Genomic DNA, 25,803 nt, shown 5'->3' with positions numbered 1-25,803 from the left:
CCTTGCCTGCGGCACATACAGAGCAGGCTCAGGATAATCATTCATCAAATTGATGGACAACGGTTGTTGCAGCGACTGATAAATATCAGTAACAAATTCCGGAACACCAGCCTTACAGCACAACATCGTGATGACGGATCCATGGGCCAAACCTCCAGTGGTGTGCCCCTTTTCAATAAAATTAATGTTGGCCTTGATCCAAATACCCGGATTAACACTCATGCCCATCATCAACGCGTACATCAATAAGACTCGATCTTTAGTCATATCAGACACATAACTAACCGGCATAAATCGAGCACACACAAAGAACGCCCAAAATCTCGCCTCAATGTTAAGCTGGCATGATGCTATACTCTTAGGTAGACTGCCAGATAAATTCCTGGGAGCACCTTCAAAGCACAATTTATCAGCTACAGCCGTAAGATCTATAGATCCATTCAAGAACTGAGCGTATTCCTCCTCCTCCTGTTTTATGTGCGGGGATTTGAACACCTTATTAATAGCTTCAGTAGTGAAAGGCACGCGTTTACCTCGAACAAAAACTGTATCATTGTGTTTATCTCTTAAGTTCGCATAAAACTCATATACCAATGATACATTAGCCTGGGCCAATTTAGTCACAAAATCTCCCCATTTCCTATTCATAAGATTTGCCCGAACCCGTTCAAAAATCTGATGAGCAAAAGGTTCAGACTGATATTCCACTTCACGCTCAGGAATCAAAGGCTTTCTAACAAATTTCTCATAGCGCTCCTGAGCCTTAAAATTGATAAACCTAGTCTCATCATACTCATGCTCAGAACTATCCTCCATTGGTTGAGACGCAGATGCTTGTCCCTTTCCTTTATCCTTATTTCTACCCGCTCTACTCTTGGGTGCCATTATCCACACTCTCACCAACCCACAAGACATAATTTTGACAGCACCTCCCCTACAAATGAACCCTTTTCCTCTTCACAAACACTTACAGGATGCACTCTTTCAAAAAAATAAACTAAGATCCCCAAACCAAAACCACAGATAGGATCCACCCTCAACAATCAATCAAAGCAATCAAATCTCAAATACCACAAAAATCTGAGGAGAAAAGGGAGAGGAACCACTTACCAAACCTTGCAATGGACTCCTTTATGCTTGAATTAGAACAGCCCCTTGAAAATTTCCATCTTCAGCAAGAAATTAGATCACTGAATTTCTAGGGTTTCAAAACAGATTTGGGGAAGAAAGCAAAGAAGGGAGAGAAATTGTAACGTCCCTAAGGTAGGGTACGTCTGCCACATACTCGTAATTCTAGGGTTTACGAGTATGTAAGGCACTTGACCAAAAGAATTAAATAAAATGATACGAAGAAATACAGAAAAATTTAAAACTTTTATATAAACTTATTAGAAGAAATTATTACACGTATGAATACTTTAAATTCAAGGCAGCCATATGAAAACTCTAAACCATTATTGCATTGCTACTGAGTCCGTGCTCCACAAGTTGCTCAACAGCTAAAGCCACACCTGGAAAAATGTTGGAAAATAACATAATGAGCTAACGCTCAGTAAGTAAATCTCATGCATACACATACACATGAATGTCGTGAGTTTGTAGTGCACATATACTAATATGCTGACTTATATACTTATGCATTTCATTTATTGCTCATGCACTTTCAAACTTTACTTTTATGCTATTTCTTTTAGTTTCACGTTTTTTATGGGCCCGATTTCACTTGTGCACACTATTTGATTCGGCAAATGCCTGCATGGCTTATAACATATATCATATAGAATCCCATGGGTTCTCCTCCGGCTAGCCATCATCTCAGCTAGGCTCATCATAACACTCATTTCATCGTTGCCATAGCTGCCGCACTTATTACACATGTGGAGGAGAAAGACGGGAACATGGCAAACATATCTGAATGGTCAACTCTGACCTAGCCCACACTAGTGGACGACCACTATAAGCCATAATAGACCTCCGTCTTCTTTACTGAACTTACTTGATTGCTTCATCGAAACAGTGGCACCCTTTTTAACATCTTATTATCACTTTGCTTAAGCCTTGTGTCATTAAAATGTTTAACTTTACATAAAACTTTTCAAGGCATTTCATAACTTTTCTCATATTCATATGCATGGTCTTATATCACATAATAATGTATCACATAACTATGCATGCCATGCATACATGCTGATGCTGAAATGCCAATGTTCATGTTCATGGTATTCAATCAAGGCATTGTATCACACCTCATATAACTCAAAACATCTTTAGTCATAATACATGAAGCTTTGGGTTGGTGGCGTTGTTATACCTTAACGTAGAGCTATGGCTCAGGTCTAAGGTTTCCAGCCTAAAAACTTAAACGCTTCATATATCATAACATATAACAAAACATGAACATAGAGTAATCCACATATCCATCAACATAAGAACACATACTTGCACATAATTCATATCATTCTTAACCAAGTAAGACATCTTTCACATATCACAGAATTCATCAATTACATATCACACAACACCCTCATGGTGTTCATATAACCATTCTTCACATACTTATCATATGCATCATCATCATATCATACTTAACTCATCAGATGTACACAATCAATGTAGTCATGCATCTTACACTTAAGCACAAAAGGTGAGATTTACTTACCTTAGGTCCTTAGCTTATTTTAAAACGGCTCACCAAGAGTCAATCAATTAAATCCATACAAATCCTATTCAAGACACATAATTTATTAAATTCTATCAAATCCGTAAATATACACTATTGATAGTGTATATTAACAATACCAGAAACTATATAAATGATAATAATAATTATTATCAACGTAATGCAAATCACTCTTCAGATAAAACCATGCTTTAAACCTTGCTCATAAGATAATGTACTCTTATGATAATAATAATAATAATAATAATCTCAACAATAATAATAATCTCAACAATAATAATAATTATCGTCTATAAATAAACTTATTTCAATATTCATAACAAAATACTTCAATAACAATACGTATATGAATGTATATATTCAAATAGTCATTTTATAAAAGAAACCATATTTTTAACATAAAATTGTAATAATCAGTATAATAATAATAATATAAATATAAATATTTATATTATTATTAATTAGTCATAATATCAATTCCAGTGATATAATAAATATACTTTATCCAAAATTTACTGGTCTTACAAATATCAATAACTGTAAGAAACTAATATTGATATTATTTTAATATTCAAATATTAACAAAATATTAATATATAAGAATAATTGTTAAATAACATGTTTACTATAAATCACACTTTTTATATATATAAATATATGTATGAAACTATATTCTTGATTTACTTAACAAAATAATAACAATAATAATTAAAATTACTTAATCATAATAATTTCCATATTAATATAAAATCAATTAAATATGTATTTTTATACTTTATTTAATATCTAATATTTTCTAGAAAATTGGACAGCACAACGGCTATAAAGTGGACAATTCCAAAAATCAAAACCTGTATAAAAAATATATATAATTCCAGACAGCCAGTATAATTACAGAAAAATATTCCATATATCAATAATATATATAATTATATACTATAAATACACATAATAACAATCACTCTAATCAATCACAATTAAATCACAATATATAGGTAAAAGAAATTATACCAAAGTGATCGGGTTCCACAACAAGTCAAACGATGATTTTCTGAGACTCAAAACGTACTTCAAAACCCCGAACACTAAGTTTCGACCGTCGGTCTACGGTGGATCGCGGTGGCTCGTGGTGGGCCCACCACCCAACTATGGTAGATGTAGGAACAAGTTATTGGGTTTTGAAGCCCACAACACGAGGAACACGATGGTGGTGACGGATCGGCAAACGGATGCCCGAGGTGGCCGAATCGCAACTTTGAAGTCGCGGGGTGGCCGAACTTAAATCGAGTGGTTGAGGCGTTTAATCGGCGAGTGAACTCTAGATTCCCGCGTGGGTCGATAGTTCGGAGGCCTCTGAATCCAACGGTCCGGCGCGTGGCTAAAAATGGTGGCCGGAAAGTACTCCTGCGTCGTCGGCAACAGTAATACGCAGAGGAGAGAGAGAGAGAGAGAGAGAGAGAGGTTTTCTGAGGAGAGAGAGAGAGACTCGGGTAAAAAAAGAAAGGCTGAAGCCTTTTCTTTTCTTTCTTTTTTTTTTTTTATTATTTTTAAAATTACACTTGGACCCAAAATACTAAAATTCTTTTCAAATAAGCCCTTTAGCAAAACTTTCTTAATTTTTATAAAAATCCCCAATTAAAATTATATGACATTTGGGTCCAATACTTGACTACTCAAGTTTCTCTCTCTTTAATCTCATTAAAAACATAAAATCATATTTTAAACACTATTTTTCCATTACTATTTCTTAAATTTGTAAACTTGTACATTTTATGTATTAAAACTTTGATTTATAATAAAAATGTTGAATATTACAGAAATAGAAGAAGAAATGAATGAGAAATGGAGAATGTGTGGTGAGATTTCTGGGAAAGGGGCTGCAAGGGAAGATCTATGGGGGTTGTGGGGGGATGGAGGAGAGAAGATGGAGATGTGGAAAAAAAAACTGTAGAGGAAATGAGGGGGAAAATTGCAACCCCTCTGTTTTTAAAATATTTTCTGGACAGAGCGTTGTAGCGCTATAGGTATAGCCTACAGCGCTAATACGCGTACTGGGTTTCTGGCCTTTGGAACCAGCGATGTAGCGCTGGTAACTCCCGAAATTTTTTTTCTTCTCTGAGATTAGCGCCATAGTGCTACGAATATTGCGCTGTAGCGCTATGGCACTAATCTCAGAGAAGACAAAAATTTTCGGAATGTAGTATTTTCCACCCTTATACTTGACCATTATTTCGGAATATCGCAACAAGTCGGAATGTGGAAAATACTTGACCATTATTTCGGAATTATGTTCGTTTGTTCATGTTTCAGGGTGATTAATGCTAAAGTGATACAAATAGTGAAAAGGAGTGAAAGTGGAACAAAATCGGGACAAATTTGTGGACTTTTGGGTTCTGTAAGTAGCGCTACAGCGCTACTAAGGGAGCGCCGTAGCGCTAGGAAGGATTTATGAAGAGTTGACGTTCCTGACTTTAGCGCTACAGCGCTACGGTGCTTGGACGCAGTTTTCAGGAAGTTCGGCTCTGACTTTAGCGCTACAGCGCTACGATAAGGGCGCTACAGCGCTGGTGCCCAGATTTCTTTTATTTTGTTTCTGACTTTAGCGCTACAACGCTACAATACTAGCGCTACAGCGCTGGTGACGCGATTTTCACATATCTGATCACTTTTTGATGGGCAATTGAGTCTTTTCACTCGGAACTTTGTAGGGATTTTTGAGAAACTTAGTTTGCGACTGGAAGGGGGGCTGAAGAGAGAGACGACGGCTGAGAGTGGAGAATACCATTGGAGGACTATAAGACTGTAGCACTCACTGAAGAGTGCAGTGCGATATTACAAAGGAAGTTACCCCAAAAGCTGAGAGATCCAGGGAGCTTCACCATACCTTGCACCATTGGCAAGTTTGAATGCAAACACGCTTTATGTGATCTGGGGGCAAGTATTAATCTGATGCCATTATCTGTGTTTAGAAGACTTGGCTTGGGGGAGGCAAAACCAACAACTGTCACTCTACAACTAGCAGACCGATCGGTGACACATCCACGGGGTATTATTGAAGATTTTCTTGTGAAGGTGGATAAGTTTATATTTCCAGCTGACTTTATCGTTCTGGACATGGAGGAGGATACGAATGTACCAATTATTCTCGGTAGGCCATTTCTAGCCACATGCCAAGCTCTTATTCATGTTCACAAAGGAGAGCTTAAGCTTAGAGTTCAAGGAGATAAGGTGGTCTTTAATGTCTTCAAGGCCATGAAGTATCCGGTGGCTAGTGACAGTTGCTATAGTGTGGATGTGATAGAGAAGGCAGTCTCGAAGAGAAGGATGAATAGTGATGTCTTAGAGGCAGTATTATTGGGTGATGAGGTCGATGATGATGATGCTGAGATAAGAGATTGCGTAAACTGGATCAACTCTTTCTTGCCATACTGGAAGAAGTTTCAAGAATTAGCAGATGCGCCTGATAAACCGCTAACATCCATTCAGCAGCCACCGCAGCTGGAATTGAAGGTTCTCCTAGATCATTTGCGATATGCATATTTGGGAGAGAATGAAACTTTACCTGTCATTGTGTCAGCTGACCTGTCAAAGATAGAATTGGAGAAACTGTTGAGGGTTTTAAGGGAGCATAAATTGGCCATTGGGTGGACCTTGGCGGATATTAGAGGAATAAGCCCATCGATAGTAATGCATAAAATCTTATTGGAGGAGGATAGCAAGCCATCCATAGAGGCCCAGAGAAGACTCAATCCAGCCATGAAGGAAGTCGTACTGGAGCAAATTCTTAAATGGTTGGATGTTGGGGTGATCTACCCAATTTCTGATAGCGCATGGGTGAGCCCTGTGCAAGTGGTACCTAAAAAGGGTGGTATAACTGTGGTGAAAAATGAGAACAATGAACTCATCCCAACAAGAACTGTAACGGGGTGGCGGATTTGTATAGATTACTGCAAGCTCAACAAGGCAACAAGGAAGGATCATTTTCCTTTGCCTTTCCTTGATCAGATGCTTGACAGATTGGCAGGCCATAGCTACTACTGTTTCTTGGATGGATATTCAGGGTATCATCATATCGCTATTGCACCAAAGGATCAAGGGAAAACAACTTTTACATGTCCTTATGGCACATTTGCTTTCAGGAGAATGACATTTGGATTATGTAATACCCCTGCAACATTTCAACGGTGCATGATGGCCATATTTTCAGATATGGTAGAACGGTGTATTGAGATATTCATTGATGATTTCTCTGTTTTTGGCTCATCATTTGACCTCTGTTTGGGTAACTTGGAGAACGTGTTGAATCGTTGCGAGAAGGCAAATCTGGTGTTGAATTGGGAGAAATGCCATTTTATGGTGAAAGAGGGGATTGTTCTTGGCCATAAAATTTCAAGAGAGGGAATTGAGGTGGATAAAGCAAAAATTTCTACCATTGAAAAGCTGCCTCCACCAGTTTCAGTCAACGGTGTTAGAAGTTTTCTTGTTCATGCTGGGTTCTATCGAAGATTCATAAAAGATTTCTCTAAAGTGTCCAAGCCTCTCTCAAATCTTCTTATGAATGGAGTTGTCTTTGATTTTAATGATGAATGTTTGAAGGCTTTCAATTTCTTGAAAGAAAAGCTTATTTCTGCTCCAATTGTTATAGCTCCAAATTGGGAATTGTCTTTCGAGTTGATGTGTGATGCTAGTGACTATGCAGTGGGGCCAGTTTTGGGACAGCGAATTGACAAGGTATTCAGGTCTATTTATTATGCTAGTCGGACTCTAAATGATGCTCAACTGAATTATGCTACTACAGAAAAAGAGTTGCTAGCTATTGTGTTTGCTTGTGATAAATTCATACCGTATCTAATTAGTAATAAAGTGATTGTCTACACTGATCACTCTGCCATTAAATACTTGATGTCAAAGAAAGATGCCAAGCCCCGCCTGATTAGATGGATTCTTTTACTTCAAGAATTTGACATGGAAATTCGTGACAAGAAGGGCAGCGAGAATGTGGTAGCTGATCACCTCTCTAGACTTGAGGTGGAGGAGACTGAAAATAAGAAAGCAGTGCAAATCAATGATCACTTTCCTGATGAGCAGCTGTTTGGGGTAAGTGAGAATTTAGCTGTCCCTTGGTTTACTGACATAGTGAATTTCTTGGTTGCCAAGATTGTGCCTCCTGAAATGTTGAAGCAGCAACTAAAGAAATTCTTTTATGAGGTGAAACATTACTATTGGGAGGAGCCTATTCTTTACAGGCATTGTGTGGATCAAATTATCAGAAGGTGTGTTCCTGAAGAAGAGATGCAGTCAATTCTCAACCATTGTCACACTCAACAATGTGGAGGGCACTTTGGAGCATCAAGAACGGCAGCCAAGGTATTACAAAGTGGTTTCTATTGGCCTTCATTATTCAAGGATGCTAATACTTTTGTCAAGGCATGTGATATATGTCAACGAACTGGAAATATCTCGAGGAGAAATGAAATGCCTTTACATGGAATTCTTGAAGTGGAACTGTTTGATGTATGGGGCATTGATTTCATGGGGCCTTTTCCGCCATCTTACAACAATGAATATATTCTATTGGCAGTCGATTATGTATCTAAATGGGTGGAGGCTGCAACAACTAGAGCCAATGACGGTAAAATTGTGCTTAATTTTCTGCATAAACATATTTTTACTAGATTTGGCACTCCCCGAGCTCTTATTAGTGATGAAGGGAAACACTTTGTGAATAAACAACTTGATGCATTACTGGCTCGTTATGGAGTATATCATCGAAAAGCTTTGCCTTACCATCCTCGATCAAATGGGCAAGCTGAAATTTCAAACAGAGAAATCAAAAGCATCCTTGAGAAGACCGTTGACAGTTCGAGGAAAAATTGGTCGAAGAAGTTAGATGATGCGATTTGGGCCTACAGAACTGCATTCAAAACACCAATAGGTATGTCTCCTTACAGGTTGGTGTTTGGTAAAGCGTGTCATTTACCAGTTGAGTTGGAGCACAGGGCATTCTGGGCTATGAAAAAAATTAAATTTTGATTGGAGTGCAGCCAGTGAACGAAGGTCGTTGCAACTGAATGAACTTGATGAGTTCAGAAATGAGGCTTATGAAAATGCCAAGATTTATTAGGAGAGAACAAAGGCTTGGCATGACAAGAACTTAGTCAGGAAAGAGTTCCAACCAGGGCAGAAGGTACTTCTTTTTAATTCATGATTGAGACTTTTTCCTAGCAAATTGAAGTCAAGATGGTCAGGACCATTCACTGTTGTTCAGGTCTTTCCATATGGTTCTGTAGAAGTTCGGGGCAACTCAGGTGATTCCTTTAAGGTCAATGGCCAGAGATTGAAACCTTACTTGGGTGGTCATGTTGATCAGGCAAAGTCGATCCTTCTTTTATTGCCTCTTTGAAGAGGGGTCCAACGTCCGGCTAAATGACGTTAACGACAGCGCTTTAAGGAGGCAGTTCTCAGTTTTCAATTCATTTTATTTTATTTTATTTGGTTTTGAACAATGAAGGAAATTTGTTTTTAGTTGTTATTTTTATTTTAATGTATTGGTTGAACTGTGAAAATCGTGAAAAGAAAAAAAAACAAAAAAAATAAAATAAAAATATATATATATATAAAAAAAATAAAAAATAAAGAATAAAAAAGGTGGTGATTGGAGGTGCCATAGCGCTATATTCGTAGCGCTATGGCGCTAATCTCAGAGAAGACAAAAATTTTCGGGAGTTACCACAAGCGCTACAGCGCTGGTTCCAGAGGCCAGAAACCCAGTACGCGTATTAGCGCTGTAGCGCTATACCTATAGCGCTACAGCGCTTTGTCTAGAAAATATTTTAAAAACAGAGGGGTTGCGATTTTCCCCCTCATTTCCTCTACAGTTTTTTTTTTTCCTCATCTCCATCTTCTCTCCTCCATCCCCTCCATAACCCCCATAGATCTTCCCTTGCAGCCCCTTTCCCAGAAATCTCACCACATATTCTCCCTTTCTCATTCATTTCTTCTTTTATTTCTCTCCCTTCTTTGCTTTCTTCCCCAAATCTGTTTTGAAACCCTAGAAATTCAGTGATCTAATTTCTTACTGGAGATGGAAATTTTCAAGGGGCTATTCTAATTCAAGCATAAAGGAGTCCATTGCAAGGTTTGGTAAGTGGTTCCTCTCCCTTTTCTCCTCAGATTTTTGTGGTATTTGAGATTGGATTGCTTTGATTGATTGTTGAGAGGGGATCCTATCTATGGTTTTGGTTTGGGGACCTTAGTTTATTTTTTTGAAAGAGTGCATCTTGTAAGTGTTTGTGAAGAGGAAAATGGTTCATTTGTAGGGGAGGTGTTGTCAAAATTCTGTCTTGTGGGTTGGTGAGAGTGTGGATAATGGCGCCCAAGAGTAGTGCGGGTAGAAATAAGGATAAAGAAAAGGAACAAGCATCTGCGTCTCAACCAAGGGAGGATAGTTCTGAGCATGAGTACGATGAGACTAGGTTTATCAATTTTAAGGCTCAGGAGCGCTATGAGAAATTTGTTAGAAAGCCTTTGATTCCTGAGCGTGAAGTGGAATATCAGTCTGAACCTTTTGCTCATCAGATTTTTGAACGGGTTCGGGCAAATCTTATGAATAGGAAATGGGGAGATTTTGTGACTGAATTGGCCCAAGCTAATGTATCATTGGTATATGAGTTTTATGCGAACTTAAGAGATAAACACAATGATACAGTTTTTGTTCGAGGTAAACGTGTGCCTTTCACTACTGAAGCTATTAATAAGGTGTTCAAATCCCCGCACATAAAACAGGAGGAGGAGGAATACGCTCAGTTCTTGAATGGATCTATAGATTTTACGGCTGTAGCTGATAAATTGTGCTTTGAAGGTGCTCTCTGGAATTTATCTGGCCCAGGCTAATGTATCATTGGTATATGAGTTTTATGTGAACTTAAGAGATAAACACAATGATACAGTTTTTGTTCGAGGTAAACGTGTGCCTTTCACTACTGAAGCTATTAATAAGGTGTTCAAATCCCTGCACATAAAACAGGAGGAGGAGGAATACGCTCAGTTCTTGAATGGATCTATAGATTTTACGGCTGTAGCTGATAAATTGTGCTTTGAAGGTGCTCCCTGGAATTTATCTGGCAGTCTACCTAAGAGTATATCATCGTGCCAGCTTAACATTGAGGCGAGATTTTGGGCGTTCTTTGTGTGTGCTCGATTTATGCCGGTTAGTCATGTGTCTGATATGACTAAAGATCGAGTCTTATTGATGTACGCGTTGATGATGGGCATGAGTGTCAATCCGGGTATTTGGATCAAGGCCAACATTAATTTTATTGAAAAGGGGCACACCACTGGAGGTTTGGCCCATGGATCTGTCATCACGATGTTGTGCTGTAAGGCTGGTGTTCCGGAATTTGTTACTGATATTTATCAGTAGCTGCAACAACCGTTGTCCATCAATTTGATGAATGATTATCCTGAGCCTGCTCTGTATGTGCCGCAGGCAAGGAAAAAGGGAAAGCGCCGTGTAGAAACTGATGTGGAGGAAGAAGCTGAACCAGTATTGTTGGGTGGCAGTAGCAATTCAAGTATGCAGCAAATTAATGATAAGTTGGATTATCTAATCCAACAAAATCAATATGTGGTTCAACAGCAGCATATGGTGAATCAGTATTTGGGCCATCGATATGATTATGAAGTGAATCATATGGCTCAGTTAAACAATTTGGTGAGTCGCTGGTCGCTAGATGAATCGGATCGCACTTACTTTGCTCCACCACTGCCCTATCCACCGTACTCTCCATTTTACCCTCCGCCTCCACCCCCGTCATTTGCTGGTTTTCCTGAACCTCAACCTCCGCAGTCTCAGCCTTTTGAAGGACCTTCGTTCCAACCACCACCACCGCCATACTAATGTGGCTGGTCAGGTAAGTCTTTTTTCCCATTCTTGTCATACTTCACATTGGGGACAATGTTCGATTTTAAGTTTGGGGGAGAGGTTCTGTTTTTCTTTGCTGTGTTTTTAGTTTGTTTATTTGTTTGAGTTTGGAGTCATGTTTTAGAGTATAAATTAAGTTGACAATAATGGTCATTTCAATCTGATTGACTGTTTTGTAGTATAATCCAAATGAAAAACTGTTGTGCTTCTAAATTAATCTGTGTGCTTGGTTAGATTACTTTGTTTTTCACTGTGATTTGTTGACATCAGAGATCTATTGTTCATACATTGCAAATGTTATACTTGAGTTATTTTATGCATGTCAAATTTGGATTGTGGATTGAAAAGTTTGAAAAATTCTAAAACCTGCTTGCTTACTATTTGAGATGAAATTTGAAACAGTGCACATTTAGGAAAATGATATAGGCAATTTTTGGACTGGTTGTGCCTTTCAAGCTAACCCTATTAAAGTTTATCCTTAGTCAACCCTTTCGAGCCTTATAACCATTTTCTTGATTAACACACTCTTTTGAGCCTAACTGTAAAATGAAATACCATTTACTCTTTTTGACCCATACCATGAGCATTTATTATATGAGGGGAGTGAATGTGTAATGGGATGTTTGTAATATGTGTTATTCAGAAAATTACTATTGATTGAAAAAAAAAAAAATCAAAGAAAGAAAAAGGAAAGAAAGTGAAAAAAAATGATTATGCCCCCAAACAATTATTTAATAAAAAATCATAGTTTGGGGGAGTTTATAAAAATATATATATATATATATAAACATTCTCAATCATTGCACAGAAAAAGGGGTAACAAGGGATGAGTGGTGTGAAATTGTTGGGAAAGCTTGTTTGGTGGAATGCTTGTGGTATGATTAAGCCTAAAATTGTCTCTTTATCTACCTTTACCTAAGTCTTCTATTTCAACCTTTATAAAGTCCTATTGATTCGTATTTGTGCATTTGTTCATATTAATGGAGAATAGTAAGCAATGCAGGCATATGGAATACTTGAGTTTGTGGTTAGTTGGTGAGGTTTTGATGTGCATAAAGTGGTTCAATTATCTTATTTGCAAGTTATGAGTAAATGATCTTTGATGTTGAGAAATTGCAGTGAATTGTGAAGTGGTTAAGACTGAAAATCTAGATTAAAGTTTAAATTGCATGAAATTTTTCCTGAGAATTATACATGCACATCAGTCTTGAGTGTTTGAATTGGTTAGTGTCGTCAACTTGGTTTGTTATGATTGAGTCTTGTTAGAGTATTTACTCGAGGGCGAGTAAAGATTTAGTTTGGGGGAGTTTGATAAACGAGTTTTAGGCTCGTTTATGGTCTAAGTTTTTAGGCTATTTTTCATTAGATAGGATTATTTTATTTCGGAATTATGTTCGTTTGTTCATGTTTCAGGGTGATTAATGCTAAAGTGATACAAATAGTGAAAGTGGAACAAAATCGGGACAAATTTGTGGACTTTTGGGTTCTGTAAGTAGCGCTACTAAGGGAGCGCCGTAGCGCTAGGAAGGATTTCTGAAGAGTTGATGTTCCTGACTTTAGCGCTACGGCGCTTGGACGCAGTTTTCAGGAAGTTCGGCTCTGACTTTAGCGCTACAACGCTACGATAAGGGCGCTACAGCGCTGGTGCCCAGATTTCTTTTATTTTGTTTCTGACTTTAGCGCTACAGCGCTACAATACCAGCGCTGGTGACGCGATTTTCACATATCTGATCACTTTTTGATGGGCAATTGAGTCTTTTCACTCGGAACTTTGTAGGGATTTTTGAGAAACTTAGTTTGCGACTGGAAGGGGGGCTGAAGAGAGAGACGACGACTGAGAGTGGAGAATACCATTGGAGGATCCATTCTTGTGTTTTTCATCTTCTATCTTCAATTTTTATGTTTGTAATTGAATTCTATGATTGCTAGAATGAATATTATGGGCTAATTTCTCCTTTAGGGCTATTATGTGAATCTTTTGGAAACCCTTTTTATAGATTAATGCAGAATTCATGTTCTTCTTCATCTCTTTCAATTCCTTACAATATGTGTTACTTGTGCAATTCTTGATTGATCACCTCTAATTGTTATTTCATGAATCAAATTGAAATCCGAAAAGTGAAATTTGATATGCTTTAATTGTTTGGATGCAAATTCAATTTAGAACGAAAGTATCTAAATTGTTTGCCTATTTTTCTGAGTTACGTGTTTAATGCATTCTTCATGATTCAGCTTACCATAGAAATATAGGAAGTTGTCATTTAGATTGAATTTTGTAAATCTTAACCAGATTATGAATTGTTTTTGCAACTTGTTCTTGAATAGGGAGAAGGGGATATAATTCTTGCATTAGGAAATAAAAGGGTGGAAAATAGAGGATCATAATTGTCCTAATTTCATTTTCTCTGTTATTTTGTTTAAATTTTCATTGTGCTTCGTTAGTATTCTTCTTTGTTTGAAATCTCTGAAATTGTTTAATCAAATAGAATTAAAAAGATTGATTGATTGGTAATTGATAAATCAGTCCTTGAGGACGATACTTGGTTTTTACCATTTTATTACAAATTGCGACTGTGTGCACTTGCATAGCAAAAATATCGCAACAAGTTTTTGTCTAAGGGTGGAATGTGGAAATAATGAACAAACGATCCATTATTTTCCACATCGCAACAAAAATCTGCACTAATCGCGTTCATTAGGAAGGCCCAAGGATTCATCAACTGGGAAGAAGCCCAGATTCAGGCCTTCGGGTGGCCCCCGGCTCCGCATCCCGTCCCCAGACGTTCCCGGGACATGGGGGACAATTCCCGGTGCAGTCCTACACCGCGCCCCCCATTGCCCCGGGACCGGCCGTCGCGCCCGGGGTCAACTACACCCCTACGGTGTACGACCCTGCCACTTCAGGGTACGCCCTGGCCCAATCCACCCACTTCTCCGGTTATGGCGTTGCGCCAGCAAGACACAGCATGGCCCCTGTCAGGGCCCAGCAGTCCCAGACAGGATTGACTGAGGCGAGCGTGAACCCCTCCCAGGGGAAGCGATCGGGCAAAGGCCAGAACCGGCCCGAGCCGGTCAAGAAGGGGAAGAGGGGCTACGAGCCCCAATATTCAGAATACACCAACCTGGTGGACACCAGGGAGAACATCTATCTGGCAATAGAAAGGGCGGTTCACTACCGGAAGCCTAGCCCCATGTTCAAAGGAGGAAGGAATCTGAGAGACACCAGAAAAGGTGCGCCTATCACAAGGATGTGGGCCACACCACCGATGAATGCCGGCAGCTCAAGGATGAGATTGAAAATCTCATCAAGCTGGGGCACCTCCACCAGTGGGTAAGGATGCCGTGGGAGTCCCGGGCCTGTCAGCAAGCCACGGACAACCCGCGGTCCTGGGAACACCTCGGGCATACCCCCCAGGGAGGGTACGCACAGGGACCCCCGGCGTAGGCCCCTCAGGGGCCCCCCGTCACGCAGGTTCCCGGCCCCGGAATGCCTTACCCTTCCGGGGCAGCGCCCCCTCGAGTTGACGGACATGTGGCCACCATCTCGGACAGACCTCACCTGGGAGGGCCATCCAGGAATGACCAAAAGCGCTACCTAATCGAGCTGGACCACGATCAGGAGGTGTGCGCCCTTGTCCAAGCTCCGGCTCAGCGCCCTAAGTTGATAAACCTCCCCATCACCTTCACGGAGGACGACGCCCGCAATGTCTACTTTCCCGCTGGTCATAGATGCTCAAATCGCCAACAAGTTGGTGTCCCGCGTGTTGGTGGACGACGGGAGCTCCGTCAACCTGTTGTTCAAGCCCGCTTTCACCGCCATTGGTTTGACTGAAGCGGATTTGGCATCGTGCCCGACCCAGATTTACGGCTTCAACGGAGATTCACTTCTCCCCATGGGAAAGATCCAGTTGCCGGTTACGCTGGGGAGTGAATTGCAGCACTCGTTCAAGTTCTGCACCTTTGTAGTGGTGGACTGCCCCACTGCTTACAATGTCATCTTTGGTCGCCCTGCATTGGTCGAGTTCGGAGCCATCACCTCCATCTGCCATCTTTGCATGAAGTTCCCATGCGACAGCGGAGGGGTAGGGACTGTCCGGGAAGACCAGAAGAGCGCCCGGAAGTGCTACCACGTGTCAGTCCGACCCATATACATGATCCGGGAAGAGCCCGTTGAGGACTTCGTCGAACCCATTCCCCTCCCGCCTGCTGTGATGGTGGTCCAGGAAGAAGATGACCTGGACCCGCGGATAGGGGACGACCGCGTCTTGGAACCAATGGACGAGATAGAATAGGTGTGCATCAGCGAAAACGATCCGACCCGGATCATCCAAGTTGGAAAAAGTTTGCCGGCAGACGTTCGGGCCGCCATCATCGCCCAAGTTAAGGGAAACCAGGATATCTTGGCCTGGTCTCACTCAGACATGACTGGGATCGACCGCAATATCATTTGCCACGTGTTAAGTATTGACCCAAACGTGACCCTGGTCCACCAGAAACGCAGGCCTTTGGGGACGGAGAGGGCCGAGGCCCTTAAGCTGGAGGTTGAGAAGCTGTCTTCCATCAACTTCATACGCGAGGCTGTGTACCCCGTGTGTCTGGCCAATCCCGTCTTGGTGCCAAAACCGAACGGGACGTGGAGAACATGCATCGATTTCACGGACCTCAACAAAGCCTGTCCGAAGGACTGTTCCCGCTCCCCGGATCGACCAAATGGTGGATGCTACGTCCGGGTACGAGATCTTGAGCTTCATGGACGCTTACTCCGGCTACAATCAGATCTCTATGCACATGGCAGATCAAGAGCACACCAGTTTCCAAATCGACAAGGGGATCTACTGCTACATAGTCATGTCTTTCGGACTGAAGAATGCCGGAGCAACTTACCAAAGGCTCGTCAATCGAATGTTTCGGGCCCAGTTAGGGCGAAACATGGAGGTATACATCGATGATATGCTGGTCAAGTCCAAGACGTCCCAAAACCATTCGGATGACCTGGCGGAGGCTTTCGCAGTCATCCAGAAATACGAGATGAAGTTGAATCCCAAAAAGTGCACTTTTGACGTGGCCTCCGAGAAGTTCATGGGCTTTAAAGTGAGTTTCTGGGGAATAGAAGCCTATCCAGATAAGATCAAGGCACTGATTGACATGGCCTCTCCCCGGAAGCACAAGGATGTACAGAGCCTGACGGGGCGAGTAGCCGCCTTGAGCCGCTTCGTTTCCAAAGCCACAGACAAGTTCGTCCTGTTCTTCAATGTCCTTCGGGGAAGCCAGCGTTTCGAGTGGTCACCCGAATGCGAAGAGGCCTTTCGTAAGCTGAAAGAACACTTGGCTCAAGCCCCAATCCTGGCAAAACCGGTAGAAGGGGAGCCCCTGTATCTATACCTGGCCGTGACTGAGCACGCGATCAGCGCCGCGTTAGTATGAGAGGAAGAAAGGGCGCAGCTCCCGGTATACTATGTAAGCAAGTGATGCTGGACGCTGAGTCTCGATACTCATTGATCGAAAAACTGACTTTCTGCCTGCTGATGGCATCCCGAAAGTTTCGACCTTACTTTCAGGCCCACGCCATAAAGGTCCTAACCAACCATCCCCTGCGGCAGGTGTTGCAGAAGCCCGAGTCATCGGGAAGACTCTTGAAGTGAGCCATGGAGCTGAGCCAGTTCGATATATCCTACGTCCCTAGGGTGTCCATCAAGGGATAGGCCCTGGCCGATTTCATCGTTGAATGTTCCAGGGTGCCTCCGGAAGACAATATTCTCGAAGCCCCCGCAGCGCCCGTATGGAAGGTCTTGGTGGACGGAGCCTCGAATGAGAACGGGGCCAGGGCCGGGGTCGGGATCATCTTGGTATCACCACAGGGGCACCAGTTACAAAATGCCCTCCGTTTCCAGTTTAAGGCGTCAAATAACGAAGCAGAGCATGAAGCTATCCTAGCCGGGTTGCGTTTGGCCCGGGAGGTAGGGGCAACGAACCTGGAAATCTACAGCGATTCCCAGCTAGTTGTCAGACAAATCTCGGGGGAATATCAGACTAAAGGAGAGAGAATGGCGGCCTACGTGACTCAAACGAGGGAAATGCTACAGGCATTCACAACACATTCCATCTGCCAGATCCCTCGGGAGCAAAATGTCTTCGCAGATACACTAGCGAAACTGGCCACCGAAGCCGAGGCAGAGCTGGCCGGACTGGTCCCCGTCAACCATCTCCCCGTCCCAAGCATCAGGGCCCCAGCGGTCCACACCGTCGATCACTCCTCTTCCTGGATGGGACCGCTCATCAGCTTCCTGTCTACCGGGGAAGTTCCAAACGACCGGGCCACAGCCAGGAAACTCCAGTACCAAGTCCACCGATATGTCATGATGGACGGAAAACTCTATCGCCGGGGTTTATCCATGCCTTACCTCAGGTGTGTGTCCGGGACTGAGCTGAGCGCCATCATGCATGAAGTGCACGAAGGTTTCTGCGGAGATCACACTGCCGGGCCCAGCCTATCCAAGAAGATCCTGTGCCAAGGATACTTCTGGCCAACCATGAAGAAAGACTGTATCGACTACGTCCGCAAGTGCGAACAGTGCTAGAGGTACGCGAAGGTCCCACGGGCCCCCCTGACAGAGATAACCTTGATGAACAGCCCTTGGCCCTTCGCAGTGTGGGGGATCGATCTCGTCGGGTTTCTCCTGACTGGGAAAGGAGGGGTAAAGTATGCCATCGTGGTCGTTGACTATTACACGAAGTGGGTTGAGGCGGAGCCCATGAACACAATCTTTTCCAAAAAGGCCTTAGATTTCGTCATCAATAACATAGTGTGTCGGTATGGCCTCCCCTACAAAATCGTGTCCGACAACGGGAAGCAGTTCGACAGCGCCCACTTCACTGATTTTTGCGAAAGGCACGGTATAGTGAAGAGCTTCTCAGCAGTTGCCAGGCCCCAGGCAAACGGGCAGTCCCATCCCACCGACGAGATACGTATGACCCCATCCAGAACAACGCCTTACTCCAAGAGTCACTAGATCTCATCGAAGATATCCGGGAAGAGTCGCAGGTGCAGCTGAAGATGTACCAAGGCAAGATCGCGCGGCACTTCAACTCCAAAGTCAAGAGCCGTAAGTTTGGAACCGGTGACTTAATCTTGCGAAGAGTCATCCCTGCTACTCAGGATCCGGGAGTGGGGGTTCTGGGCCCAAATTGGGAGGGCCCGTATGAGATCCAACACGAGGTGTGCCCCGGGACATACCGCTTAAAGCGGCTCGATGGCTCGGAAGTCCCGCGAGCCTGGAATGCGGAGCATCTCCATAAATACTATCAGTAGTCAGAGAGCGATTCCCAGTTTAATATTTTCGTTGTAAACAATGTACACCTCAGGGCAAACCTTTTTCAAACAATGAAAATGGCATGTGCAAAATGTCATAAAGAAATGTTGTAAAACTATGCTAATCTTTCTCAAGTGACCCCAGACCCGTCTCCGCTCACTTGCGGGGGTATTCCGGGTACAAGCAAACTCCTGGCGGGGCGCAAGCTTAGGCTAGTCCCGGCTTGGACCACTAAGGTCCGGGCGACGCAAACCCCACGGTCCCACCTAGGATGAACGATTTTCGGGGGTATAAAATGAAGAGGACCGAGTCCAAGGCCGGTCCCACCCCGGACGTAACGATGTCCGGGGGTATAAAATAAAAAGGACCGAGTCCAAGGCCGGTCCCACCCCGGACGAACGATGTCCGGGGGTATAAAATAAAAAGGACCGAGCCCAAGGCTGGTCCCACCCCGGACGAGCGATGTCCGGGGGTATAAAATGAAGAGGACCGAGCCCAAGGTCGGTCCCACCCCGGACGAACGACGTCCGGGGGTATAAAATAGAGAGGACCAAGCCCAAGGCTCGTTTATTTCGGACATTTGATGTCCGGGAGATAGAAGCATCCGGTTTGCCCCAGGGCAAAGCCATGACCTAAAGCTGATAAAAGTATAACAAAGCTCCAAGTTAAATTAAGCCCCGATGGCCCTGGACTTGGTGCCAGGATTAAAAACTCGGTGAGTTAAGTCGTTGGGTCTAGTCCAGGCCATTGGAACCGGAGCTGAACCCTCACAATCAAGTTATCGCGGCAACAAAATGAAATTTCTATTCGAAATAACGAAAGGAAGCCTACATAAAAACCAGAGAAGGTAGCAGTGTTTTAAACTTAATTACAAGCCAAAAATACTAATAAAATTACAAGGCCAGAATTCGGGCCTACAACTCATCCGCCCGGAGGTCCACGTCCTCCTTCTCCTTGGCCTCGAATTCGGCCCGCTTCGACTCCGGATCAAGGAAGACAAGGAGGTTCATACTCTTGTCCTTGCACCAGGCCATTTAAATGGCCTCATCAAAAGTGACATCCAGCAAGCCCTCGGCCTCCTCCTTTTCGCGGCGGGATATTTCATGCGCCGCCTTCTCCCCAAGGAGGGAGTCGCCCAGTTCGCAGACCCGGACCTTCAAGGCCTGGATCTCCTCCTTATCCAGGACGGACTGAGCCGCGGCCGCCTCCAAGAGTGTTGCCCGCTCATCGACCTCCCTTGATTTTCGGGACAACTCCTCTTCTAATCCGGCCTTGGCACGGTCGAGCTCCTCGCGCTCCGTCTTGGCACGGGCCGTCTCCCGGCCAAGGGCCTCCTTGGCGGCCTCCCTTTGATTCACGGCCGCCTCCAGCTCCAGCTTGGCCGTCTCCATCTTCATGGCCAGCTCGGCCACTAGATCGGCATTACGATGGGACAACAGGTCAACCTGGAGCAAAGAAAAGTTAGACAATAAAATTATCATCAACAAGTAAGGGAAGGAGTATAAGTAGACAAGTAAAAGTTACCGCGGTAGCCTGGTGGCGGAGAGCCTGGGAGATGAACAGTACGTCCGGGTTGGCTATTGTGGCGTACCTCTTGAGTTGGAGGTTGGACATGGTGTTCCCCACCTGGTCTAGCAGGTCAGCCGCCAGGGGGGCCGCGTCCTGTCCGAGTTTAGGGTGGAAGCCCGCTTCGGCGGCTGGCCGATCCACGATCGGCTGAGGAGCGCTGAACTCGGCAGGACGCTCTGCGAATTCAACCCGATGACAGATCGTCAGGGCTCTGTAAGTCTCGTCCCTCCAGCCGCGACCGCTTTCCCAGGTCCGGTTAATCAGCCGGGACTACTCATCCCGCAAGGCGGACTCCCCCTCCTCGAGAAGAGTTGGACGTATGGGGAGAACGGGCAGTGCAGGGACCTCCTTCGCGGCCAGCCGAATCTCACCATGTGACTCTTCGGCCGAGCCAGTCCGCCTCGTCCGGGGCCTCTTCCAGGTGTTGCCCTCTTCGGCGCCAGCGTCTGGGCCCCTCTTCCCAGAGCTCCTGCTGACTGCTGCGCCCGCCTCCAAGTCAATTACGGGGTGCTGGGCGGGGGCGGAGACTGCAACAGGCTCCACGCCTTGGATGGGGACCGCGGCCAAAGCTCCCCCACCGGGACGAGATTCTGCCCCGGACGGTTCCCTGTTGAGACCGTGCTCCGGGCCCGTCGCCTCCCTGTTTTTCCTGGCCGCCTTCTTGGCCGCCCTGTCCTTGATGAGCCGCCTCATTTCGCTGGCAGGGGTTGACAACCGGAATCCCCTGCAAAAATACAGAAAATGGAGTTAGGATGGTAAACCAAACAGAAACAAAAACACATGTCAAAACTAAAAATGACCCAGGACGAACCCTCATCTATGCCCCGAGCGCGACTCAATTCCTCTAAAGCAAATGAATGGACCCGATCCCCTATGTCGTCCGGGTTCAGGAAACCCCCGTACTAGAGGAACCCGGATAAGAACATGAGGACCTCGGAGCCTACGGGGACGGGAGTCGAAGGTCTCATCTCCTAGTCGACCCCAAACGCGGGGCCCGGGGGTACTAGCCTATCCCTAGCTAAGTCCCCGACTCGGGGAGCATAAGTTAAGATTAAAGGGGAGTTACCTCGCCCCGATACGCTAGCCCCGGGAGTCCCAATGTTTGGTAGGGCGTCCTCGAAGAGCTCCTCCAGCTCCTCTGAAGTGGCCGCCTCTATCGGGACCTGGTCCTTCTTGCGTCGGGCCGCGTCGGCTCGCGCCGCTCTTTCCACACTGGCAATGTGGTCCAGGGCCAACTGCTCCCGGACGTCGACGTTCTTCTCGCAAGGGATGCCCTGAAGGTTCGGGATAACAATGGTTTGGGTGGCTGCGAGCATCCCGACCAGTCGGAGATTGTCGTCCGTGACGTAGCCACCCACATCCAGATCCTTCGCACTCAACCCGGAGTAAAACCTCCTCCTTTCCATAATGAACTCGTTAAGGGGAGTTTGAGCGAAAGGCCCTGCCACCTGGAAGATATGATGAGAGACGACAATAAAGGATAAGGTATAAAAGAGAGGACCAGGAAAATACTTACCCACTCGCTGGAAGTCCAGCAGCAGTGTGGGGTTCTTGTTCACAAGGAACCCAAACGTCAGGAACCAGTAATGCCTGATGTCCGGGGGATGCCTCCAGGAGCTGGTAGGAGCGGGATAGCTACTCCGCGGCTTCAGTCTATAAAAGTCGTCTAGGGTCTTGTCCTTGACGTTGACCTGCGACTCCAGCTTGTAGAAGTACAAGATCTCCGCAGGGGTAGGCTCCGCGACCTCCTTCGCGATGCAAAACACCCGCCATCCAGCGAGTAGCCGGTACGCTTGAGGCAGAAGCTGGAACGGTGCGATTCCCACGTACGTCAAGAACCGCACGAAATAGTCGTGAAGCGGGAGCGTAGCTCCCGCACTGATGTGACCGGCGCTCCAGGCCCCAAATCCTTCCACGGACGTATGCGCCCGCTCCTCGATCCTGGCCATGCGGTTGTGAAAGAGTCTGGGAGTTGATTCAATGCCCAGACGCTGCTCCAGGAGCAGCATCATTCGGTAATTCCGGAACAGTTTGGGCGTCACGTCCATTTCCCACCTGTTGCCCTTGGGCGTCTGAGATCCAGTAACAACGACATGGGCCCTATTGACCTCTTCTTCAGAATGGAGCATAACGCCCGTTGCCATAGTTGACGATCTGGGAACAAAGAAAGAAAGCCAAGCAGTCAGTACCTAAACCCAAGAAAGTCGGTCAAGGTACGGGGGGTCTCCTAAGGACTGCTTGGAGCCCCTTCGGATCAGGTCCGGGACACCGAAGAGCCACGGGACCCTGATCGGGAAAGAAGAAAACTAAGACCCGCCCTCTGTCCGGGAAGCATCTGGATATAGAGCAACCCGAACCAGGAGGCCTTCCTAACAACTCCTAAATACAAAGCCTTAACGCACGAATTAAAAGAACATCATAAGTTCATATAGTCGTCAAGAGGGTCAAGGGGACTTACTGTGAGTTGTTGGCCGTAGAAGGTGGTGGTGGTCCGACTGTAAGGACGACAGAACTTCGTTCTTGAAATGGTGTAGTCGGTTTAGCAGTTCGTCGACAGGACAGGCCCAAGACGCATCTTCAGATAGAAGGGCAAAAGTGGGGGTTCTGGGGAACAGGCGGCGGCGCAGAGTCAGCAGAAGGTGGTGTATGCCGTCGGCGATGTTGGACATGCAAGGCTCGGGCAGAGCTTTTCGGTTCTTAAACTGGTTCGAAAGTGTAAAAATGCCAAATTGGCTTTCGTGGGGTATTTATAATGGCCCCAAATCCTGGCCTCTGATCCAACGGACAGGTGTCTCCCCACCGGACGGTCAGGAGTCGCGCAGGGATATTTATGGACCCCCTCAGACTGGATCCTCACCATCTCGGATCTAACAGCCCAGGAGGGGCGGATGCCAAAGGTCGCCCTATCCTACGGTCCACCTCATCCCAAGGATATTAATGATGGCCCCCCGTGTGGATGGGACGCTTCGTGACGTGTGCTGACACACTAGCCTAGGCCTAGCGACCCTTGGGAGGGCTAGGCGACCTTTCAAGACCCGTGCAGCAATCGCCTGGTGACACGTGTACCCCTGCCACGAAGCGGGACAAAGGTAAACGTCCCCGGATATTGGTAAGCGGTCCGGGCCAGGCATACGGCCAATACCACAGCCCGCTATCACGGACCCGCGATCCCAAGCAGGAACTGGGAAGGCAACCGCGTGAGCGTCCTGGGGACGATGTAAACCTCCTCCTGGCAGGCCTAGGCGAAGGCTTGGGGGAAAATGTTATCCCCGTTTCCTGCATGGACCCGGGACATTCGTCCGGGCCCTTGGTCACGGGTTGTTCAGCATGCGGGCCCAGCCCCTTGGTCAAGGCCTCTTGGTACGGGAGTGTCCGAGAGGGGTACGGGCCCGGGGTGCGATTCTGGGCCCATTAGGGGGGTCCGGTATGGTCTTCTGGGTCCCATCATCCGGGACAGTCATCCGGGAGACGTGCAGACCATTCGAACCCCCCATGACATACGCATCCTGGTCCCGGACCCTGGTACGGTCCGGGCCTGTGGTAAATGAAGAGGGACAAAGGTAAACGAACCCGGATCATATCGTCCCTGGTTGGAGGGGCCAAGCGTCTAGGACCCTGAAGCCGCCCCACTCCGCATGGGGGTTGTCCCCACTTTTCGCCTGCGGAAAAGGCCACCTCAAGATTGCACGCCGTTGTTTCAGGTCTGCGCTGCCAAGTACTCTGACTGGTCTTGTCTCCTGAATCTGCCTCGTAACTCGAAGTGTCCAGACCAAAAGCACCGTTTTGTCGGGCGAGATATATCTCTTGAGTCAACTCATTGGGCCTCAGCTGGTCTGGAATTCATGTATGTTGTATCTTTCATGTTGGGCTTCCACTAGAAAGGCCAAGAATATCCGTATCTCTGATGGGCCTGGGTCATACTCGGCCCAGACCCAGTGTTCCCATAAGCCTATAAATACAGGCTATAGAACACTGGAAAAAAGGATCTCTCTTCAACTAAGATACAGTTACTCTGTTAAAATACGGAGAGAAACTCCATTGTAAAAGGTTTTCCAAGTTCTAATATTACAGACTCGTGGACTAAGGCTCATTAACGCCTCAACCATGTAAAAACCCCGTGTTAATCTTCTACTTCTATTATTATTACCCTTAAATAATATTTATTAATATAGTTACCGAAAACCTCGGTTAACAGATATCAAAAGCCACTTATACTAGCTAATTATGTGTGCAGGTGATTAAGGTTGAGCATGAGGCTCACGGTGTTGACATTCCAGAAGATGTTGAGAAGATAGAATCTCTCATGCGTCAGAAGAATTTGTCTTAGTTTGTGCATAGCTAATTATATAATTATAAAAAATCACATGCTAATTGGTTCATTTAAAGTTGATTATTAGTGGCTTGATTTTTTCAAGCCAATTATAAGAGTTACTTTAATAGCCCACACCTGATTTATTTGTTCTTCCCGCTTGTATCTCATTCTTTGTAAGTCCCTTTTTTTTATTCATTGTCCTTAAAGAGTTTGTGCTCTATGTTTCCCATATTTTGTGTAGTATTTGTATCTAGTACCGGTGACAGTTTTCAAACATTATGAAATAATGTATACCAACAAAGCAAACCTAAAACTCTAACCTAATGTTTTGAGTTGGGAAAACACATACCATATACCATATAGGAGTAAACCAGATATAGGAGCAAATAGGGGTGTTCAATATTTAACCAATCCAATCTGCAAAGTGCGGATATATGTATTTATGCGAATTAGATTGAAAATTTTAAAATAAACACTTGTATGGATTGGATTAGATGCACTTTCAATATTAAAAATAACAAATATATATATAGGGAACGACTACAACACATCTTTTTTTTTTGCAACATTAGTGCATCTTTTTTCTTTTTTCGGCACCTGAATAGATATAATCCCAAAAAAAATTATATGACAGTGTACATTGTAGGTATTTAGAATATCCTGCAAATTTTCAATAAATTCTGGATAATGTACGAAGCCGATAACAGGGTTCAAATTGTTAACTTTTACATGCGTATACAAAAAAACAGGCACACGTGCAACATACAGTTTAGAACCTTTTTTGGTACCATGATTTATTTGAAATTTCTTGAAAATTTGTAGAATGTTCTAGATAGCTATAATGTATACCGTCATATAAAAAATTTTTGGGATTATATCTATCCTGGTGCCAAAAATAGAAAAAGGATGCACCAGTGTTGCAAAAAAAGGGGATGCGTTATAGTCGCTCCCTATATATGTAAAATAATAATTTTAAACTTTACTGTAACAATAGTGATAGTGATAAAGT

The 25,803-nt window shown here is 44.6% G+C and overlaps 1 protein-coding gene and 1 long non-coding RNA gene across 3 annotated transcripts in view; one reads left to right on the top strand and one right to left on the bottom strand.

The window, feature by feature from the left end:
- Nucleotides 1–25,023, top strand: part of LOC133797829 (3-deoxy-manno-octulosonate cytidylyltransferase, mitochondrial-like) — a 33,513-nt gene extending 8,490 nt beyond the window's left edge. The window contains exon 8 of one of the 2 annotated variants that reach the window (XM_062235906.1): nt 24,717–25,023. In XM_062235906.1, coding sequence (XP_062091890.1) covers nt 24,717–24,809 — 93 coding nt within the window. In that variant the 3' untranslated portion in view covers nt 24,810–25,023. Of the gene's footprint in view, nt 1–5,388; nt 6,442–24,716 lie in introns of those variants that run through there. The other variant, XM_062235907.1, reaches the window with a different exon arrangement.
- Nucleotides 529–4,423, bottom strand: LOC133793890 (uncharacterized). The gene is made up of 3 exons (XR_009875011.1): nt 3,692–4,423; nt 2,660–2,723; nt 529–1,511 (listed from the first exon to the last, which is right to left on the bottom strand). It is a non-coding gene; the product is annotated as an uncharacterized LOC133793890 (long non-coding RNA).
- Nucleotides 25,024–25,803: the final 780 nt, after the last annotated feature.

The sequence above is a fragment of the Humulus lupulus genome, chromosome 8 (genome assembly GCF_963169125.1).
Source record: "Humulus lupulus chromosome 8, drHumLupu1.1, whole genome shotgun sequence".
Classification (NCBI taxonomy): Eukaryota; Viridiplantae; Streptophyta; class Magnoliopsida; order Rosales; family Cannabaceae; genus Humulus; species Humulus lupulus.
This window is presented reverse-complemented; position numbering and strand designations above follow the sequence as displayed.